The sequence below is a fragment of the Cornus florida genome, unplaced genomic scaffold (genome assembly GCF_030987335.1).
Source record: "Cornus florida cultivar Cherokee Brave unplaced genomic scaffold, ASM3098733v1 CherokeeBrave_3.0.0_Hap2_Chr03, whole genome shotgun sequence".
Lineage (NCBI taxonomy): Eukaryota > Viridiplantae > Streptophyta > Magnoliopsida > Cornales > Cornaceae > Cornus > Cornus florida.
This window is the reverse complement of record NW_026775573.1, coordinates 93,757,983-93,774,296: the sequence shown is the minus strand read 5'-3', so window position 1 is coordinate 93,774,296 and position 16,314 is coordinate 93,757,983. Positions and strand designations below refer to the sequence as shown.

General features: G+C 34.1%; 2 protein-coding genes across 5 annotated transcripts; both read left to right on the top strand.

The window, feature by feature from the left end:
- Positions 1-3,782: 3,782 nt before the first annotated feature.
- LOC132300898 (uncharacterized) lies at positions 3,783-12,174 on the top strand. 4 transcript variants are annotated; one of them, XM_059798190.1, is made up of 7 exons: positions 3,783-4,011; positions 5,726-5,806; positions 9,075-9,203; positions 9,956-10,018; positions 10,537-10,661; positions 11,052-11,265; positions 11,438-12,174. In XM_059798190.1, the coding sequence occupies exons 1-6, from the start codon at positions 3,919-3,921 to the stop codon at positions 11,242-11,244; spliced, it is 684 nt and encodes a 227-aa protein (XP_059654173.1). In that variant the 5' UTR covers positions 3,783-3,918; the 3' UTR covers positions 11,245-11,265; positions 11,438-12,174. The 4 variants fall into 4 exon arrangements, with proteins under 4 accessions (XP_059654173.1, XP_059654172.1, XP_059654171.1 ...); XM_059798189.1 differs by having other exon boundaries at positions 11,433-12,174; XM_059798191.1 differs by lacking the exon at positions 11,438-12,174 and adding an exon at positions 4,223-4,345 and having other exon boundaries at positions 3,871-4,011; positions 11,052-11,431.
- Positions 12,175-12,282: 108 nt separating this feature from the next.
- LOC132300899 (small nuclear ribonucleoprotein SmD3a-like) lies at positions 12,283-15,220 on the top strand. Its single transcript, XM_059798192.1, has 5 exons — positions 12,283-12,868; positions 14,167-14,219; positions 14,385-14,451; positions 14,551-14,610; positions 14,740-15,220. The coding sequence occupies exons 1-5, from the start codon at positions 12,710-12,712 to the stop codon at positions 14,800-14,802; spliced, it is 402 nt and encodes a 133-aa protein (XP_059654175.1). The 5' UTR covers positions 12,283-12,709; the 3' UTR covers positions 14,803-15,220.
- The last annotated feature ends 1,094 nt before the right edge of the window (positions 15,221-16,314 follow it).

The following is a 16,314-nucleotide window of genomic DNA, read 5'->3' as shown; positions in this document are numbered from 1 at the left end:
AATAAAGAACACAAACAGCACAACAACAGACATAGAACATTAGATCCAAAAAAAAAAACAAGAAAAAGGGTAAAAATACCTTGATCAAACGGAAATATCGTCAAACAAAGGACATTAAGTGTGCCATCATTCCAAATTGCCCATGAGGTGAGTAGAATCGCACAAGAACCCATCTAGCCAGACAAATAATATGAGCTTCTTCCGAAATTGTGGATGACAGCCATCCCCTAAAACACACTTTTGGAAAGAAATCCAAACTCTAATGAAGAGAGAACCGCTACAGGGAGAAGAATAGCCAACTCTAATGAACAGATGATAGATTACTTGATTAAATTTTGAAGAAAGGTTGGAGGATTTAAGCGGATTTTGGATTTCTCCCTCTAGATGTTTCTCTCTCACCAACCCCGAGTTGTATTAATCACTACTAGTTTTTCTACACCCAATATATTTTGTTCATTAACAAATGTGAAAAAAACAAATTTTAAATGTTTCACATCAGTATAGATAGAGAAGTGATTAATACAATTTTCTTTAGAATAGTACTTGCCTCCTCACCATTGATGCGTCTCGCAATAATAGAATTACACATGTTCATTTTAAATTTAAAATTTGTAATTAAAATGAACACGTGTAATTTTATCATTGTGCTACATCAGTGGTGTTGCATCTGAAAACTCACCGATCGCGAGTCACGAAAGCGGTGATAAGGTGGTGAACCAACTTTGATGAAGTTCTCAAGGAATAGATTGATAAAGCATCGATTTGGAAAAAGTGGATTTAAAGATAAATAGTTCATAGCAACATTTCCAAACTGTGTGAGAACAAACAAGTAGAATATAAAACGAGGGATGGGAAGTAAATTTTAAGGGATTATCAACTATCATCATTCATCAACGATATTCCTTAACTGGAGGAGGATCAAGCCATCAACAAAAACCTGCAAATAAAAGAACCAAAACATGATAAAGACTATTTAGGCATAAAGATCTTGACCAAATGATGACAAACACAAAAATACCCATCCAAAGAAAGCACCAACAAATAAATTGAAAACTTATGACAACTTTATACCCTGCAAACAAATTGGACACCATTTATTTTCAGGGCATAAAATGTTGACGAATTTAGTACTTGTTAGAAATAAGAGACATAATTGAACTCTGTATATTGATGTAAATTATAAGAGATACAAGAGGGGTTTATATAGGGAGGGTTATGAGTAATGAACAAGTAATCTTATACATATAAGGTAACTGTAATCGTATATGTATAAGGTAACTATATATTGTAATTTATACAAGGTAGAAAATATTATATAATATAGTAAGAATATATATTAATATATTCTAACAGCCTCCCTCAAACTCAAGGTGGATTGAATGAAGCCATCTTGAGTTTGGAAATGAGATCTTGAAAGCGGCATGGTGGAAGCGATTTGGTAAAAACATCAGCGATCTGATCATGTGAAATGATAGACCGGAATTGTAAGGTCTTCTAAAGAAGATGATGACGAACAAAATGACAGTCAATCCAATATGTTTAGTGCGCTCATGAAAAACATCATTATGTGCAATCTGGATTGCACTCATATTGTCACAATAAATAGGAATGGCAGTGGATGAAGAAACTCCCATGTCTTGAAGGAGCCAATGCAACCATAGAAGCTCAGAAGTAGTATCAGTTTTTTACTCTTAATCAAGAATCAGGTCAGTGAATTAATGAATTCTTCTCTCAGGTGAAATGCATATGGGATCAATTAGCTCTTTCCGAACCATCATGGGAGCATTCTTCTGAAGCAAATAAATTTATCGAGTATCGCAACCACATTCGACTTTATCAATTTCTGATAAGTCTTCATGATGATTTTGAACCAGTACGCAGTCAGCTTCTCCATCGCTCACCTTTTCCATCACTTGATCAAGCTCTTAATGAACTTGTTCGAGAAGAGACACGTTTGCAGACTCGTCGTTCTCAGAATCATATCACTATTTTAGCTACACCATCTTATGCTCCTCAGTCAGTGCCATCTCAGTCCGCACCAGATCGCCCTGCCTCATTTTTTCGACAAAATGGACGCAACAATACCAATCAGTCTGGCTCTAAGGGACGTAACAATAACAATCGTTCTAGATCTCAGCAATCCAACAACAAAAAGGACCGTTCAAGTCTTTACTGTACTTTCTGTCGGATTCCAGGGCATAGCATTGACTTTTGTCGTACTCGTGCTAGACTCTCTACTACAGCTGTGGCTAACACAAAATATCTATCAGTACCATTTTCAACACCAGTCAACAACTCTTCTAGCGAATCTACATCTGCCCCATCTATTTTCTCTGCAATTGACCTTGAGGCAGTTCTCAACCAGGTTTTATCTCGCTATCGAGGTGCATCTTCCACTGCTCTTTCTACTACAACAGGTAAACATGGTTCTTGGTATTTTGACTCTGCTTGCTTCAATCGCATGACACCTGATCCTCCCTTCCTCATATCTTAGACTTGTAAGAATATATATTAATATATTCTACCAGTACTTGAACTTGCAATAATTGTAACAATCCAAACTCGTAAGCTGTGACAAACATGGTTCCTAAACCTCAAACTACCCCAATAACAATGATTCGTACAAGATTCTGCTTCAACTCTCAAACAACAAACAAACATTCATAGTTAGGGGTGAAGAAACACTCTCTGAACACAACTAATAAATAAATAATTGATGTCCCCTATTTGAAGCAGCAGTTAATTGAAAATCTGTAAACAATATTCATTTTAAGTCGGAGTAGGGCAAACCAAAATTATTTAGAGACAGACTCAAAGCTTAACATGATTGGGCTACTCCCGGAAGTAAAATTTTCCCAATGAAATCAATTTTTAAGGTAAAAACAACTTATCTAGGTTGTGCTGAAAATAAACCCTTTGGATAAACTTCACTCTTTGAAAAATGTAAGAAACTGAGAAAATTCCAAGGCTTTGATTTTTTGGAAAGTAGACACAAATGTCTCAAAATTTGGAAATTTTGATAATGTTTCGATGTTGAAAGGGTAGCCAAGTAAATCATCCATAATCTGTTTTTCAGCAGTGATAAAAAAACGAACATGTTACATATCCAAAAATTATAAAATCTTACATAAGAACTCTAGACCCGGAAAACAAAACAGTTGTAGAAAAATGTTGTTATCATTTTGAGTTAATTTTTATAAAAAGCTCAAAATACCCTTTAAAGAATTTTAGGCATTTTTTTAATAATTAAAAATTTTTAAAATAAAGAAAATAAAAACAAACAAACAAACAAATAAATAAATAATTTTGGGGTTTTAATAAAATTTTTAAAAAATGGCCTTACTTTTTTGTTATTTATTTTAATTTTTTATTATTATTATTATTATTTTGTCTTAAGAGCATATTAGGTATCTTAAGTTGCAAATTGAAGAATTATCTATATTTGCTCAATTTAATATATATATATACATTAAGAAGTATTTATTATTTTTTTTTTTTTCGGAAGGTAAGATACATTAAGAAGTATTTTCATACCACTTATCCTATAATACTAGTTTATGGGAAGTTTCATAGTACTATTTATACCATTAAATAAAATAATTTTACAATTAATTTTATAAAACTGTCTATGTCTATATTAGAATTTTGCTTCCCCTTGTACTTCACTTCTATTGTTTTTCAGTAATTATTTATTTTAAATAAAATGAAATCCTAAAATTATTTTTAGAGTTCATTAGAAAATGCTTTTAGAAAATGAACCAAACTAATCTACTAGTATAAAACATCTGGATAGTGGATTCCAATAATGGTGTGACTGTGTTGTGTGTGCTTATATATCGATCAAGGGGGAGAGGAGCAAGCAGAGAGAGAATTTGTGTGTGGGTGCGTGTACGAGAGATAAGAGACTGTGTGAGAAAAATGGCGACGCCGTCATTCCTTGGAAACCGATACTGGGTGCTGAGACACGGTAAAAGCATCCCAAACGAGAGGGGTCTTATTGTTTCCTCTATGGTTAGTCATCTTCCATACATTTATACACGACGTACACACACATATATATACACGTATAGATTCATACATACATACATACATGTTTATTCCCAATTTCGGGTAGATTTCCAAATCATTGTTCTTTTAGTGGCATTTCATAATTAGTTATGTTGAAGCTTTTGCTTATATATTGATATGAAGGAAATAGTTTAACCACTTATCCATATTTCAGATGCGAATCCTCAGTTTGGGACTTTTCAGAAACGTAGTTACAACTATAATTATTGCTCGATCAGCATTTTTCGCTTGATATATGTACTGTACTTGAATGGGCAAATACCAATTCAGTGGTTTAGTAAGTATTGTACTTAGTTTATTTTTATTAAATTTTCCCACTTTAATGAAGTGTTCACAAATCACCTCGGCCACATAGAAAGTCAAAGGGAAAACATTTTTGTGTTTATGGGAACACCTAAGCGGTGTTTTGGATTTGGAATTGGAAGAAATTTATGTTATGTTTAGGAGCACTGAATCGGTGCCTTGACATTGGGATTGGAGAAAGTTAAGTTCAAAATTTATACTGTATTTTCTCCAATCCCAAATCCAATCGCCCCCAAACATAGCATTAGTTAAATGGATATAACATTTGTCGTTCACATAAATTATTTGTATTTCTGATTGTAGAGTGCAACATAGATTCAAATGGATATAATTGCCAATAAATATGTCGTGTGTTCATATCTTCGCCATATTCAAGAAGCTATCCATGTAAGGAGTGCAAACAATTATCTATAAACTTCACTTACAATTAATATGAATGAGATAGATCAACGAATGAACATATATATATATGTAGTCTTATGTCCGTAGATTCATGTGAATATGTGCACATTGTGCAACCATGAGACTGTTTTACTTATCTATTCTATGATATGTTCAATTTTATTTTTGCGTGATATAACTGATCAATATAGGTGTTTCTGTCCATAACAAAGATAAGGCACCGGACAAAGTGATATTGCATGATATTGGTGCCTAAAAGAGTGTTTGACTTGGTTAAGGAAAGGGGTGAAAGGACTGAAATGAGTGTCCTTGTTTCATGTAACAAACAAATATTGAAAGTAATTGATCAAATGTCTTAAATCATTGTTATTCTTACTCATTTTGTGAACCTAGTGAACTTATCAAAGTCATTTGGAATGTCAGATAATGGATTTCCACCAATCTTTCACAATTTTATTTTTATTTTTATGCATAATCCATGTTTTATGTTTGATAGACATATAAAATCTTTACATTATTATCTATACTAGCAAAATTAATGAGCTAACTAGACGAGTGAAAATTTCTATGCTCCAAAATTGACCATTTGTGTAGGGAAGGGTAACAAAGCATTGCACCAAATATAGGAGGATTCGGCCTCAAATAATTTAGCAATGATCTCTGCCAATTTTAAAAATCTATCTTATTTTTTTAGAGGCAGGGGGTAGGATTTTTGGATAAAGGAAGTCACCAAGGTACAGGGATTTTTTATTTTATTTTTTAAGAAAAATTTTTGTTCGCTTTGTATCTCTTGCTTGAAGGCTCAGATTGAGTGCTTCTTTTTTCTATTTCTTTTTTTCCTTTCCTTCAATTCTCGGTTGTTATGTGAATTTTTAAGTGCTTTGACAATCTCAATTATATAGAAACTACCATATGCTATAAATTCATTAACCAGTGCCTAGTGTCTTAACAGGAAAATGGAAAACTTGAGGAATATAAATTGGCTACTGAAGGTGTTAATCAAGCAGAGTTGGCTGGAGAATTATTCCAAAAGGTAGATGAACCTAATAAAGATTACCTGTTTGATATAAACAGCCATTTGCTTGCAATTAGATATCTCAATCGTGCATATTTAAATTTGAAAGGTTCTAATTTTCCCAGTCCTACACAGCTTTTACAAGTTCACATCTCTAGAGGTGATTGTGCATGAAATACCGCATCTGCTAGGGGCCTATTGCTTCAGATCATGCAAGCATCAGTATGACAGTTTATTGACAATACAGTCATATTATTTTTCTTGAACACACTGTAAATTTTTATATTTGAAAATACTATAGTTTGGCTGATTGTTAAGCTAGATAATCTTCTAGATAAAAATTATGGTTGGATCTTAGGATGATTGGCCATGTTACTACTTGTATAGAAAGCCTTTAATGTGCTCTTAGCAGAGATTGAGAGTTAGTCAAATTGTTTAAGAGTCATCTTTCTGTTCTGGATGCAAAACCAGTGAGTCCAAAAGAAATAAAATATCGTCTTAAACTTATGTTAGTAATCATTTCCTTTTCCCTCCTGAATGTCAAGAACCAGTTTTTCTTGCACGTTAAAACACTTTGGTTAAGACACTTGTTTTTCAAACACTATTGAGTTTAAAAGGAACTAAAAGGGCTAGCCCAGTGCACGAGACTCCCACCATTGTGGGGTCTAGGAAGGGTCAGATGTACGCAGGTCAAATTGTTGCAACCTTACCATTGCGCCAAGGCCCACACTTAGTTTAAAAGTACCTTCTTTATCTAAAACTTCCATAATCTAGATCAATTACCTTCAATTGCATAATGGTAGCATCAAATCTAGTATGGTTTATGTCCCATCCTTACCAAAGGTGAAAGTGATGAAACTACTAACAAACACTGTGGACAGATAGTTCTTTTTAAACAACTTCCACATTTCTAAGTACTGAAATGATCAAGTAGTGCATGGTTCAGGTCATGATAGCCTTACCTGAAGATAAAAATAGTGCAAGTAATTTTATGTATTAGATGTTTATCTTTCTTTTAAAATAAATTTTAATGTCTCAAATACCTAAAGGAAATTATTAGGTCTTGTATGGTTTAGGTCCTATCCTTGTAAAAAGGTAAATGAAAAAATGGACACTGTAAGATGCCTTATGTTTAGGCTTCTCTTTTCTAAATGCATAAAGGTTGGATCAAGTTTAGTATGTTTTAGGTCCTATCCTTACAAAAGTTACAAAAATAAGTAGTTCCTATTATGTTCTCCATGTTTGCCCTATTTATCTAAAATATATATATATATGTTCTCCATGTTTGTCCTTTTTTGATCAACTTTTCGTGATCCTAAAGTACCTCAACATGGGATTAAATTTAATATGATTTAGGTCCTATCATTAAACATGTACAACTTCCACAAAGTACTTCGTGTTTAACCTTTTCTTTTCTTACTATCTAAAGAATAGGATTAAATATAACGTGGTGATCTTACTCTTATTGAAGGTTGACACAAATCAAGTGCTATTATGATGGATTCTAGGCACTCCGTTGTATAGATCTCCTGATTTTATCTCTTTCAACCTATGAAGCACGGACACCGACACGGGACACGGGTACGATACGACACGGACACGGGGATACATTAAATCTCAAAAAAACAGGACACGGACACGGTAGGGACAGGACACGGACACGGTAGGGATACGGTAATAAAATAATAATATAATTTTATTATATATAAAAAATAATTCATAATTCATATAATTTAAGTTCATTATATATTCTATTTTCTTTTTTCTTTTTTTTTTTAAAAAAAAAAGAATTTATAGTCTCAAATTTATTAAATTACAAAGATAATAACTTATATCCAAATAGAACTAGTTAAACCTTGTGACCAAACAAGTGCTAAGGAAAAAGATGAGATATATCTACTCTCTCCTCCTCATCCACGTGTCTTATCTTTCTGGACCTTCTTATCATCTTATCTCTAGCCTTCCTTTTCTCTCACCAAATCAACAGAGCAAAGAACGAATCTCTACCCACTCTAGACAACGCCGTCTTTGGAGGCAGCGAATAAGTTGCGAAGGAAGGATGGGTGAAGAAGGAGAGGGGCGGTGACGGCGAATGAATGGTGTGAGGTTGCCCAATTCAGAGGAGGTTGAGAAATCTTAAATTTTTACGGTGTCGTCGGCGCCAGCGACAGAGCCGGAGACGTTAACCGACTTATGGAGAAAAGGTAGGAGGGGAAGGAGAAGAGTAGTGGGATTGGGATTGTTTGAGTTCCCGTGTCCTCCGGCGTATCGCTGCCGTGTCTCTCCGTGTCCATTATTTATTAATTTATTAAAAAAACAGGATACGTTTTTTAGGTGTCGGACACGTGTCCAAGCTCTAGGCACGCGTGTCTGTGTCGGACACGTGTCCGACACCGGTACGCATACCCTACATGCCGTGTCGGTGCTTCCCAGCTTTCAACTATCACTTTTATCTTATTTATTTTTCTTCACATAGTTATGGCCTTAACTTATATTGCATGCTAAACACAATTCTAAAAATTTAACTTGACTTATGGGAATTATATAGAGAATTCCATAGAGAATTCCATTAACTGTTCGTGTGGATGTCTAGGATGCCTTGTAGCTTTCCATAATATATTCAAGTTCTCAAATCCATAATTTTATTGTAGAATTACTATGGAAGCGCTAATATGAAGAGACTTTTCAAAGCACCTTTTTTTTTTTTTTTTTTTTTTTGAGATAATTTTCAAACATGTTTTTCATAATTTATTTAGTTAACTTAATTGTGCCACAGTTAAGCGTTTCTGTCCAATCACTACATGGACACAATACAGTGTCTCACTCTCAGAGGTGCCCCTTGAGTTTATTTGGTATCAGTAGCAATAGCCTTTTTTCCCAGTTTGCTGGTCCCTAATTATAAGTTCTCGCTGAACACAGCCTATAGGAACCAGGCTATCTACCGCTTTTAACCCTGTTTGCATAGGCTCATGTTAGATGGTGACTCCTAATTCTTTTATGAAGCCCCTAAGCAATCAATCCTTGTCACTTAACCTTCCTTACTCTTTTTACTAAGAACACTCGTTGTTGAGAAAAAATCAGTGGTGCAACGTCTTTATTATCCAGTAAGAAGATCTTGAATGAATTCCTGAGATAAATTTGTGACTAACTACTATTTTTAAAAGATTTCAAAACTGAGACATGTGCGTGTGTATTGACTTGGGGATTTTGTACTTTTTTGTGTACGGACTAGTATATGTTTGTGCACAAATTACTCTTTTACAAGCTAAGTGTTTTATGTGTGCAGGAACTGATGGAGAATAGCATACCATTTGAAAAAGTTCGAATTTGCTACTCCCCGTTTTCACGAACCAGTCACACTGCTAAAGTTGTTGCATCTGTTCTGAATATTCCATTTGAAGGTCCTCAATGTAAGGTAAGCTATCCCATGCTTGGCAAGATTCATTTCATGAAGCATAGCTTGATAATTAAGGAACTCCAATATAGGAGACAGTAAAATTATTGGTATTCAGTGAACACCCAACCTTATGATGGTTGGAAAGGCATATTATGGCAGGCAAACCCTATCTCTTACCCTCTTCATCCACACACATAAATAATGATAACAACAACAATTATGATGATGATGATGATAATAATAATGATAAAGATGATGATAATGTTTTAAAAAAGTAAATAATAAACCATCACGATTTTATTACATTTACTTGCGTTCTCTTTTGGAAGATTTAGCTTACTTTAGTTGGATGTCTGTTTCCATGAACATATAACTCTTTGGTAGGTAACAAGAGTACAGTTGTATAACTTGCATTTTTACACATATATGTATATGTATTAATCTCTGAATTTTTTTGCCAAAATGAAATATACTAAGGCTGTGTTTGGCGGCGTGGAATTGGAGCCTTGGAATTGGAATTGGAATCGGTGGAATTGGAGAATAATGGTTCAATTTTCTGAGTTGCTTTTCTCTAATTCCACCAATTCTAATTCCAAAGCTCCAATTCCATGCTTGCCAAACATAGCCATGAATTTTCTTTTTAAGAAAATATGTTTCTGAAGTGTTTTTGCCAACTCATCAAGATTCCTTTAAATTTGTATTTAACTTTTCAGTGTTGTTGAGCTTTTGGTTTTCATTTACTCTGACATTCGAGTAATTTTGCCGGACAGGTTGTAGAAGATCTGCATGAGCGTTACTTTGGTCCTTCATTTGAACTTATGTCTCATGATAAAGTAAGTAATTTGTTTGAGAGGTTGTGTGTTGAAATTATGAAGGTAAAAGAGGCTGCCAAAGGGCTTCGGTCTTGGTATGCATTTCTTGTTTGAGCTAAAGTTGAGTTGATTTATGTTATGTCAACATTAACAGCCAATTTGTTTTTAGCTGGATTATAATGTGGTTTTTCATCAATGCCATGAGAACTTTGAGAATTTTCTTTTTCTTCTCTTTTTCCCCTTTTTTTGTGTGCATGTATGTGGGCCCACTCTCGTGCACTAAGCACAAAACTTTTTTTCAAGCCTGATTATAATGTGGTTTCTCATCAATGCCATAAGAGCTTGTGTTTTTTTTTTTTTTGGGGGTGCCTTCGTGCGTGCACGAAATTCAAAACTCACACGCGTCCAAACCCCAGCCAGTATGTGAGCCCTGCACCTTACCCATTGGGAGTGGCAGTATATACCATTCTAGCCTCCCAGCTGGTGGTGAGTATATTTTTGGCTTTGACTTTATATTCTTTACTCTCTTTCCCTGACAGTATGCGGAAATATGGGCTCTGGACGAGAAGGACCCATTTATGCAGCCAGAAGGTGGAGAAAGTGTTGCAAATGTTGTTGCTAGACTTACAAGTGCTTTGGTAACCATGGAATCAGAGTATCAAGGGTATTATGTGCATCTTTTTAACACTGTCTACCTTTGGGAATATAATTTCTCGGTTAATAACACCTACTTGTGAATAAATTTGTGATGTTGTGAAGGTGGAGGCACACTAAATGGTTGAAGATTATTTTAATCTAATCTTCTTTGTTTTACTATGGACAAGCAATATTTTTCACTCGCTCCCAGGTCCCTCATTAGTTGTACTCCAGTGAGACAATACCTCAAACCCCTGTTCTCTCGTTAGTTAACAACAGCATTGAGTTTGATTCTCCTTTTTGAAATAACTTGTGCCCTAACTTTTTTGTGATAGGCCTACAGCCTACTGTGTGCACTTAGCCATATTTTTGCACATTAGATATCTGAAACTGACAATACAATGCATTTGTGTTGCAGATGTGCAATCTTGGTGGTGAGCCATGGTGATCCCTTGCAGATTTTTCAAACAATACTCAATGCAGCTAAAGAAAACACAGTAAGCAGTAGCAATGACTTGGCAACGAGAATACTGTCGGTTAAAGTCCCGTCTGTCCTCTCAAAGCACCGGAAGTTTGCCCTGCTGACTGGAGAACTCCGGGCAGTTGCATAAATTGTAGCCTCTACTTAGCAGGCAAAGCTTATGCTCCCGTCCAAATATTACCGAAATTTATTCTTTTGCATGACCAGATTTTTGTAATAGCCATGTTGTTGCCAAAATTATTGGGTCATGGCATTTTGATTTAAAGGCCTTGTACATTGCAACTATGATTAATAATGTAGCCTTGTGTTGTTCTTTAGGACAGAGACGGGCATGTTAGGAGCAAAAGGGACCGATATTCCCATGGATTCAAATATCAAGTTTAGCCCAGATGAAGCGAGCTTCTTAATGTTGGTATGATTTTGAGCTCGATATTAGGGGAATAGCAGAAGAATATTTGAAAACTCTCTTTCAGTCTGTCTGACGATGTGGGAATGGTATTTTCCACATTTCTGTTCCTTGACAAAGCACAAAATTTGCGCATGTATTGAAATGAAGTTTTTCAGGATATCTCTCATTGGTGGGATGGGAAGGAGGGAAGGGAAGAGGGGGAAGCAATTTTCTTGTGGACACTAGGGTTGGGTTGCTGCTACTCGGGCAGGTTGGGTGATATATTTGCTTCAAGATGATTATTATTTTTTCTTTATTTTTATTTTTGTCTCTGATTTCAGAATTAATTCAAAATTTTAATAATTTTATAAAATGGCATATTTTTTAGTATATTAAAAGAAAGAGTGAGAAGAAGTGAAGAAAAGAAAGGAGAAAGTGTAGAGTGGCAGATTTTGTATTTTATGTCAATGGACAGAAAGTAAAATATAATTAAAAATAAATAACAATATTTTTTTAATAAGGCCACTCAGTTTGATTGAAAGTAAGTTTTTAATGATAGTGCTTTAACCATAAGGTAACAACTTCTCATTACACCTTTGCCCTCTTCAGATTCAGTGCTTAAGGAAATGAGCTCACTATCACACATTTTTTTGATGAATTTTTTTTTTTTTTCTTAATTGATTAAACCGTCGAATGAACTATGATATGACAAAAAAATTTAAAACTGTGTAGCCTCTTAATCACCACCCTAAACTATTAGAAGTTATCCATAGAAAATATATGGTCAATCTATTGAAACTTTTAAAAAAAAATTCTAATATTTGGATTAAGAACAAAACTCCCTTTTAATCATAAGAATTTTTTATATTATCCCTATTTAAGGGGGATAATTTATAGTAATTTTTTATTTCATTGGAAGAAACTTGCATACTTATTTATCTTTAAAGCGAGTTAGTAAAGAGTATAAAGACAAATCTAACGTCACTTAACTAGAAATACAATACTAGTCTTATAGTATAATTATAATTCAAACTTAAAATTAAAGACGGCGTCGTATCGTATGGTCCTTTTCGCACTCCCCGATGTTGTATGTTTTTCCCAAAGGTTAGGGTTGTAGGGCTCTGTGTCAGAGAATCCAGAAACTTACATATTCCAGAGGAAAGAGCGATTTATATAATATATATAGAGAGAGAGAGAGAGAGAGAGAATGAGCAGAAGCTTGGGAATACCAGTGAAGCTATTGCACGAAGCATCAGGGCATATAGTGACAGTGGAGATGAAGAGTGGAGAGCTGTACAGAGGAAGCATGGTCGAATGCGAAGACAACTGGAACTGCCAACTCGAAAACATTACCTACACCTCCAAGGTAACCCATTCCTATCTTCTGTCTCTCTTTCTCTCTACATTTATATATATATATATATATGTATATCATGATTATGCAATGCATATAGGGTTTGTGTCCATTAAAATTTCTTATCGCTTGAACAGTAAAACCCTTAGCTGAAATTATAGTTAGTCAAAGATCTATGTTGATGGAAATTATAATTCTTTCTGTTTGGTTGCCGAGAATTGAGTGAAATCAAGACAAAAGGACAAGATAAGTTTAAGGGGTTGAATTTGATTGAGATCCAAAGGTCAGTTCTTGACCTAACTACAAGGATGATACAATGTAGAACCTATAAAAGAAAAGATACTTGAAATTACTAGTCTTAGAATTAAATTCACCGAAATAAATATTTGAATTTTTTTTATTGATCTTGTGATAGTTTTTTCCTCGAATTCATTCAAGATATTATAATATAGAAGGATACAATGTAGAACCTATAAAAGAAAATATAGTAGAAATTACTAGTCTTGGAATCTTGTTCGACCAAAATAATGATTTGATTTTTTTGAGTGATCTTTTGATAATTTTTTACTCGAATTCATTCAAGATATTATGTGAATGAACCTACTACTGAATCTAATGACTGACTATGAACTTCTTCAAATCCTAGTGAGACAAATCCTATGTTGGTGTAATTGATTATTATCTCTTACTTCAGCTTTATGCATTTTGTAATTTGATGTTTCTGCTACTGAAGGCCCCTTATTTGTTGAGATACACGCACCCTCTTTTTTTTTTTTTTTGGGCTTAATTTTCTCAAAATGATGAATCATTCTGGTGTTGTACTTTGTAGGAGTTGTACTTTGTATGTTTTGGTTCTCTCTCATAAGCAATACAACAGAATATGTAAAGAATCAATTTCCTTTTCGTTTCCAAGTTTAACCATTAGCCAGAACATAATTGCTACTTTGCTAAAAAAAATGGATAAGGAGATTTGGAAAGTGAACCTCTTGAAAGTTGTATAAAGATTAGAGTCACATGGGAATGGGATGGTGAACAAAGTTTTCTAAGATTGTAAAGATTAGAGTTACATGGGAATGAGATGGTGAACAAAGTTTTCTAAGATTGAGAATGAGTTCAGCTTCTACAACATCAAGCTCACACTGTCAGCCTTTGTGAACAGGGAGTAATTTGAAGCAGCATTTACATTTTAATCTTTTATAACGAAAATGTTAATAAGTAACATATGATTGGTTGTTTGTCACAAATCTATGCATCTTTGATGGGGGTAAAAGAGTTGTATTTACTAACGGATGTTTCTGTATTTTCTATAGGATGGGAAGGTATCTCAACTTGAACACGTGTTTATACGAGGCAGCAAAGTAAGGTAACCAGCTTATTGTTTCTTGGGAAAGTTTATAAGCAATTAATCACTGCTTAACCTTCCTTTGGGAGCGCTCCCCTCTTGGGCGCCTTTAATGAAATCTTACTTCTGAAAAAAAAAATTAATCACTGCTTAACCCCCCTTATATGAAGTGATAAACTATTTCAGGTTCATGATCATCCCAGATATGCTGAAGAATGCTCCTATGTTCAAGCGTCTGGAATCTAGAATCAAGGTACTACGCATTTCTCATCACATGTTTATTCTCTTTTGTTTTTGTAGATGCTGTTCCCATTGTCAACCGACAATAATTTGCTTTCATTATTTCTTGAAGGGTAAAGGCTCAGCTCTTGGAGTAGGCGGTCGTGGTCGTGCTGTTGCCATGCGAGCAAGAGTAAGCTCTTTTTTTCGGTTCAATATACATCTCTCAATTCAATTACCAGCTTTGGGAACATTTAGTCATTTACCGAGAATAAATTAAGTTAGACACGCCTTTTTACATTATCTTATATTCTGTTTACAGGGTCAAGCTGCAGGGCGTGGTGCTCCACCTGGCAGGGGAGTTGTACCACCCGTGCGGAGGTAATCCATCACTTGGCTGGGTTTCCATCCGGTATGCTTTTGTAGGGTTTCCATGCCATGGGCATCATGGCGACGACTCTGTTTCGAGGATATTTCAGATGTTTGCTTCTTCTTCTGCTGCTTGATCTTTTTAAACTATTGGGGGTCATTTTAAAGTTTCATTAGCACTTGAAGGGCATACTGGGGATACTCTTAGATTTGTGATATTAGCTAGAAAATGGGACAGTGCAGTCCTTGTTAGGTCTTCTTCACATGTGTAATAAGGAAGCTAATAGAAGCTTGCTTAAGGGATCCATGTAGACGTGTCAATGAACCGGAATCTCATCCGAATTCGATCTGATTACTCAAATATGGATAAAAAAAAAAAATCGATTACCCGATTACGATATGAATCCAATTCTTTAACAAATTGGATATGGATTTATATTGATTTGGTCCGATAATAATCCTATTCGATTAAATATATATGTATATAATAATATTTTATATTATATATATACAATACATTTATATTAGATGTAACCAAATAAAAATTAAAAAATAAAGAAATAATCATAATATTCTATTTACAATAGTGTGGTGTTCTCAGTCATATATTAATACATCTACTAATATACATATTAATAATGTCATAATATTTAGGATAAAGTATAATTACACCCCTAAGATTAGCCGTAAGGATAAACATATACAAGGTGATTGTTTTTCGGACAATGGCGTACCTGTCAGAATTATCTTCCAAACAAGGCTTTAAATGATTCAAAAAGACAAAATTGCCCCTAGTAATAAAATCAGTTTTATTTTAAAGTATTAGACATGTTTGAAATGTCGAAATTACCCTTGAGTAAATATGAGTAGCAAAATGACACCAATTTATTGTGCTGAAATTTATTATTTTATCAAGGTAGTGTAATATTTCGATTGATATGACATTTTTATCGAGGGTTTGTCTACATGTCAAGTTACTCTGAAAAATTTCACAATTTTTGGCCAAATAGATATTTTTATAAAAATTTGACAACAACTGTTATCTAGAGAATTTTTCACTGTTTGAAATCAGTTTTTTAATTTATTTATTTGATAGCCTTCTGGACATCGGATCATTACCAAAATATTCAGTTTTATATTTCTATGAGTCTATTTTTCAAAACATTTTCGTTTGCTCCGTTTCGATTTCAAATGAATTTTCTGTAATTATCTTCCACTTTTTTGCATCAAATGTTAATGATAGGTAGATTAGTCCAATTCATTAAGTTGTAAAGTTAAAAAGGTTCACTAAAAGATCAAAGGGCAAGTTGGTCAATTCTCCATGTCATATGTGGCAGGTGGCCACAGGGGTGTCTTTGTCAATTTTTTCAAACTTTAAGGGGGTGTCATTGTCCGAAAAACAATCAACTTGTATATGTTTGTTCTTATGACAAATCTCAGAGGGTGTCATTGTACTTTACCTTAATATTTATCATTTAAAAAAAAAAAAAAAAAAGCACTTTTTCTTTCATATTTTATTTATCTTTTG

Bases quoted from the DNA above. Each gene is read 5' to 3' on its own strand.
- LOC132300898 (XM_059798190.1), top strand. From the start codon at position 3,919: ATGGCGACGCCGTCATTCCTTGGAAACCGATACTGGGTGCTGAGACAC. The intron at 5,807-9,074 runs GTAGATGAACCT...TTATGTGTGCAG, and splicing joins CTGGAGAATTATTCCAAAAG to GAACTGATGGAGAATAGCAT. The intron at 10,019-10,536 runs GTAAGTAATTTG...TTTCCCTGACAG, and splicing joins AACTTATGTCTCATGATAAA to TATGCGGAAATATGGGCTCT.
- LOC132300899 (XM_059798192.1), top strand. From the start codon at position 12,710: ATGAGCAGAAGCTTGGGAATACCAGTGAAGCTATTGCACGAAGCATCA. The intron at 14,220-14,384 runs GTAACCAGCTTA...AAACTATTTCAG, and splicing joins ATACGAGGCAGCAAAGTAAG to GTTCATGATCATCCCAGATA. The intron at 14,611-14,739 runs GTAAGCTCTTTT...TTCTGTTTACAG, and splicing joins CTGTTGCCATGCGAGCAAGA to GGTCAAGCTGCAGGGCGTGG.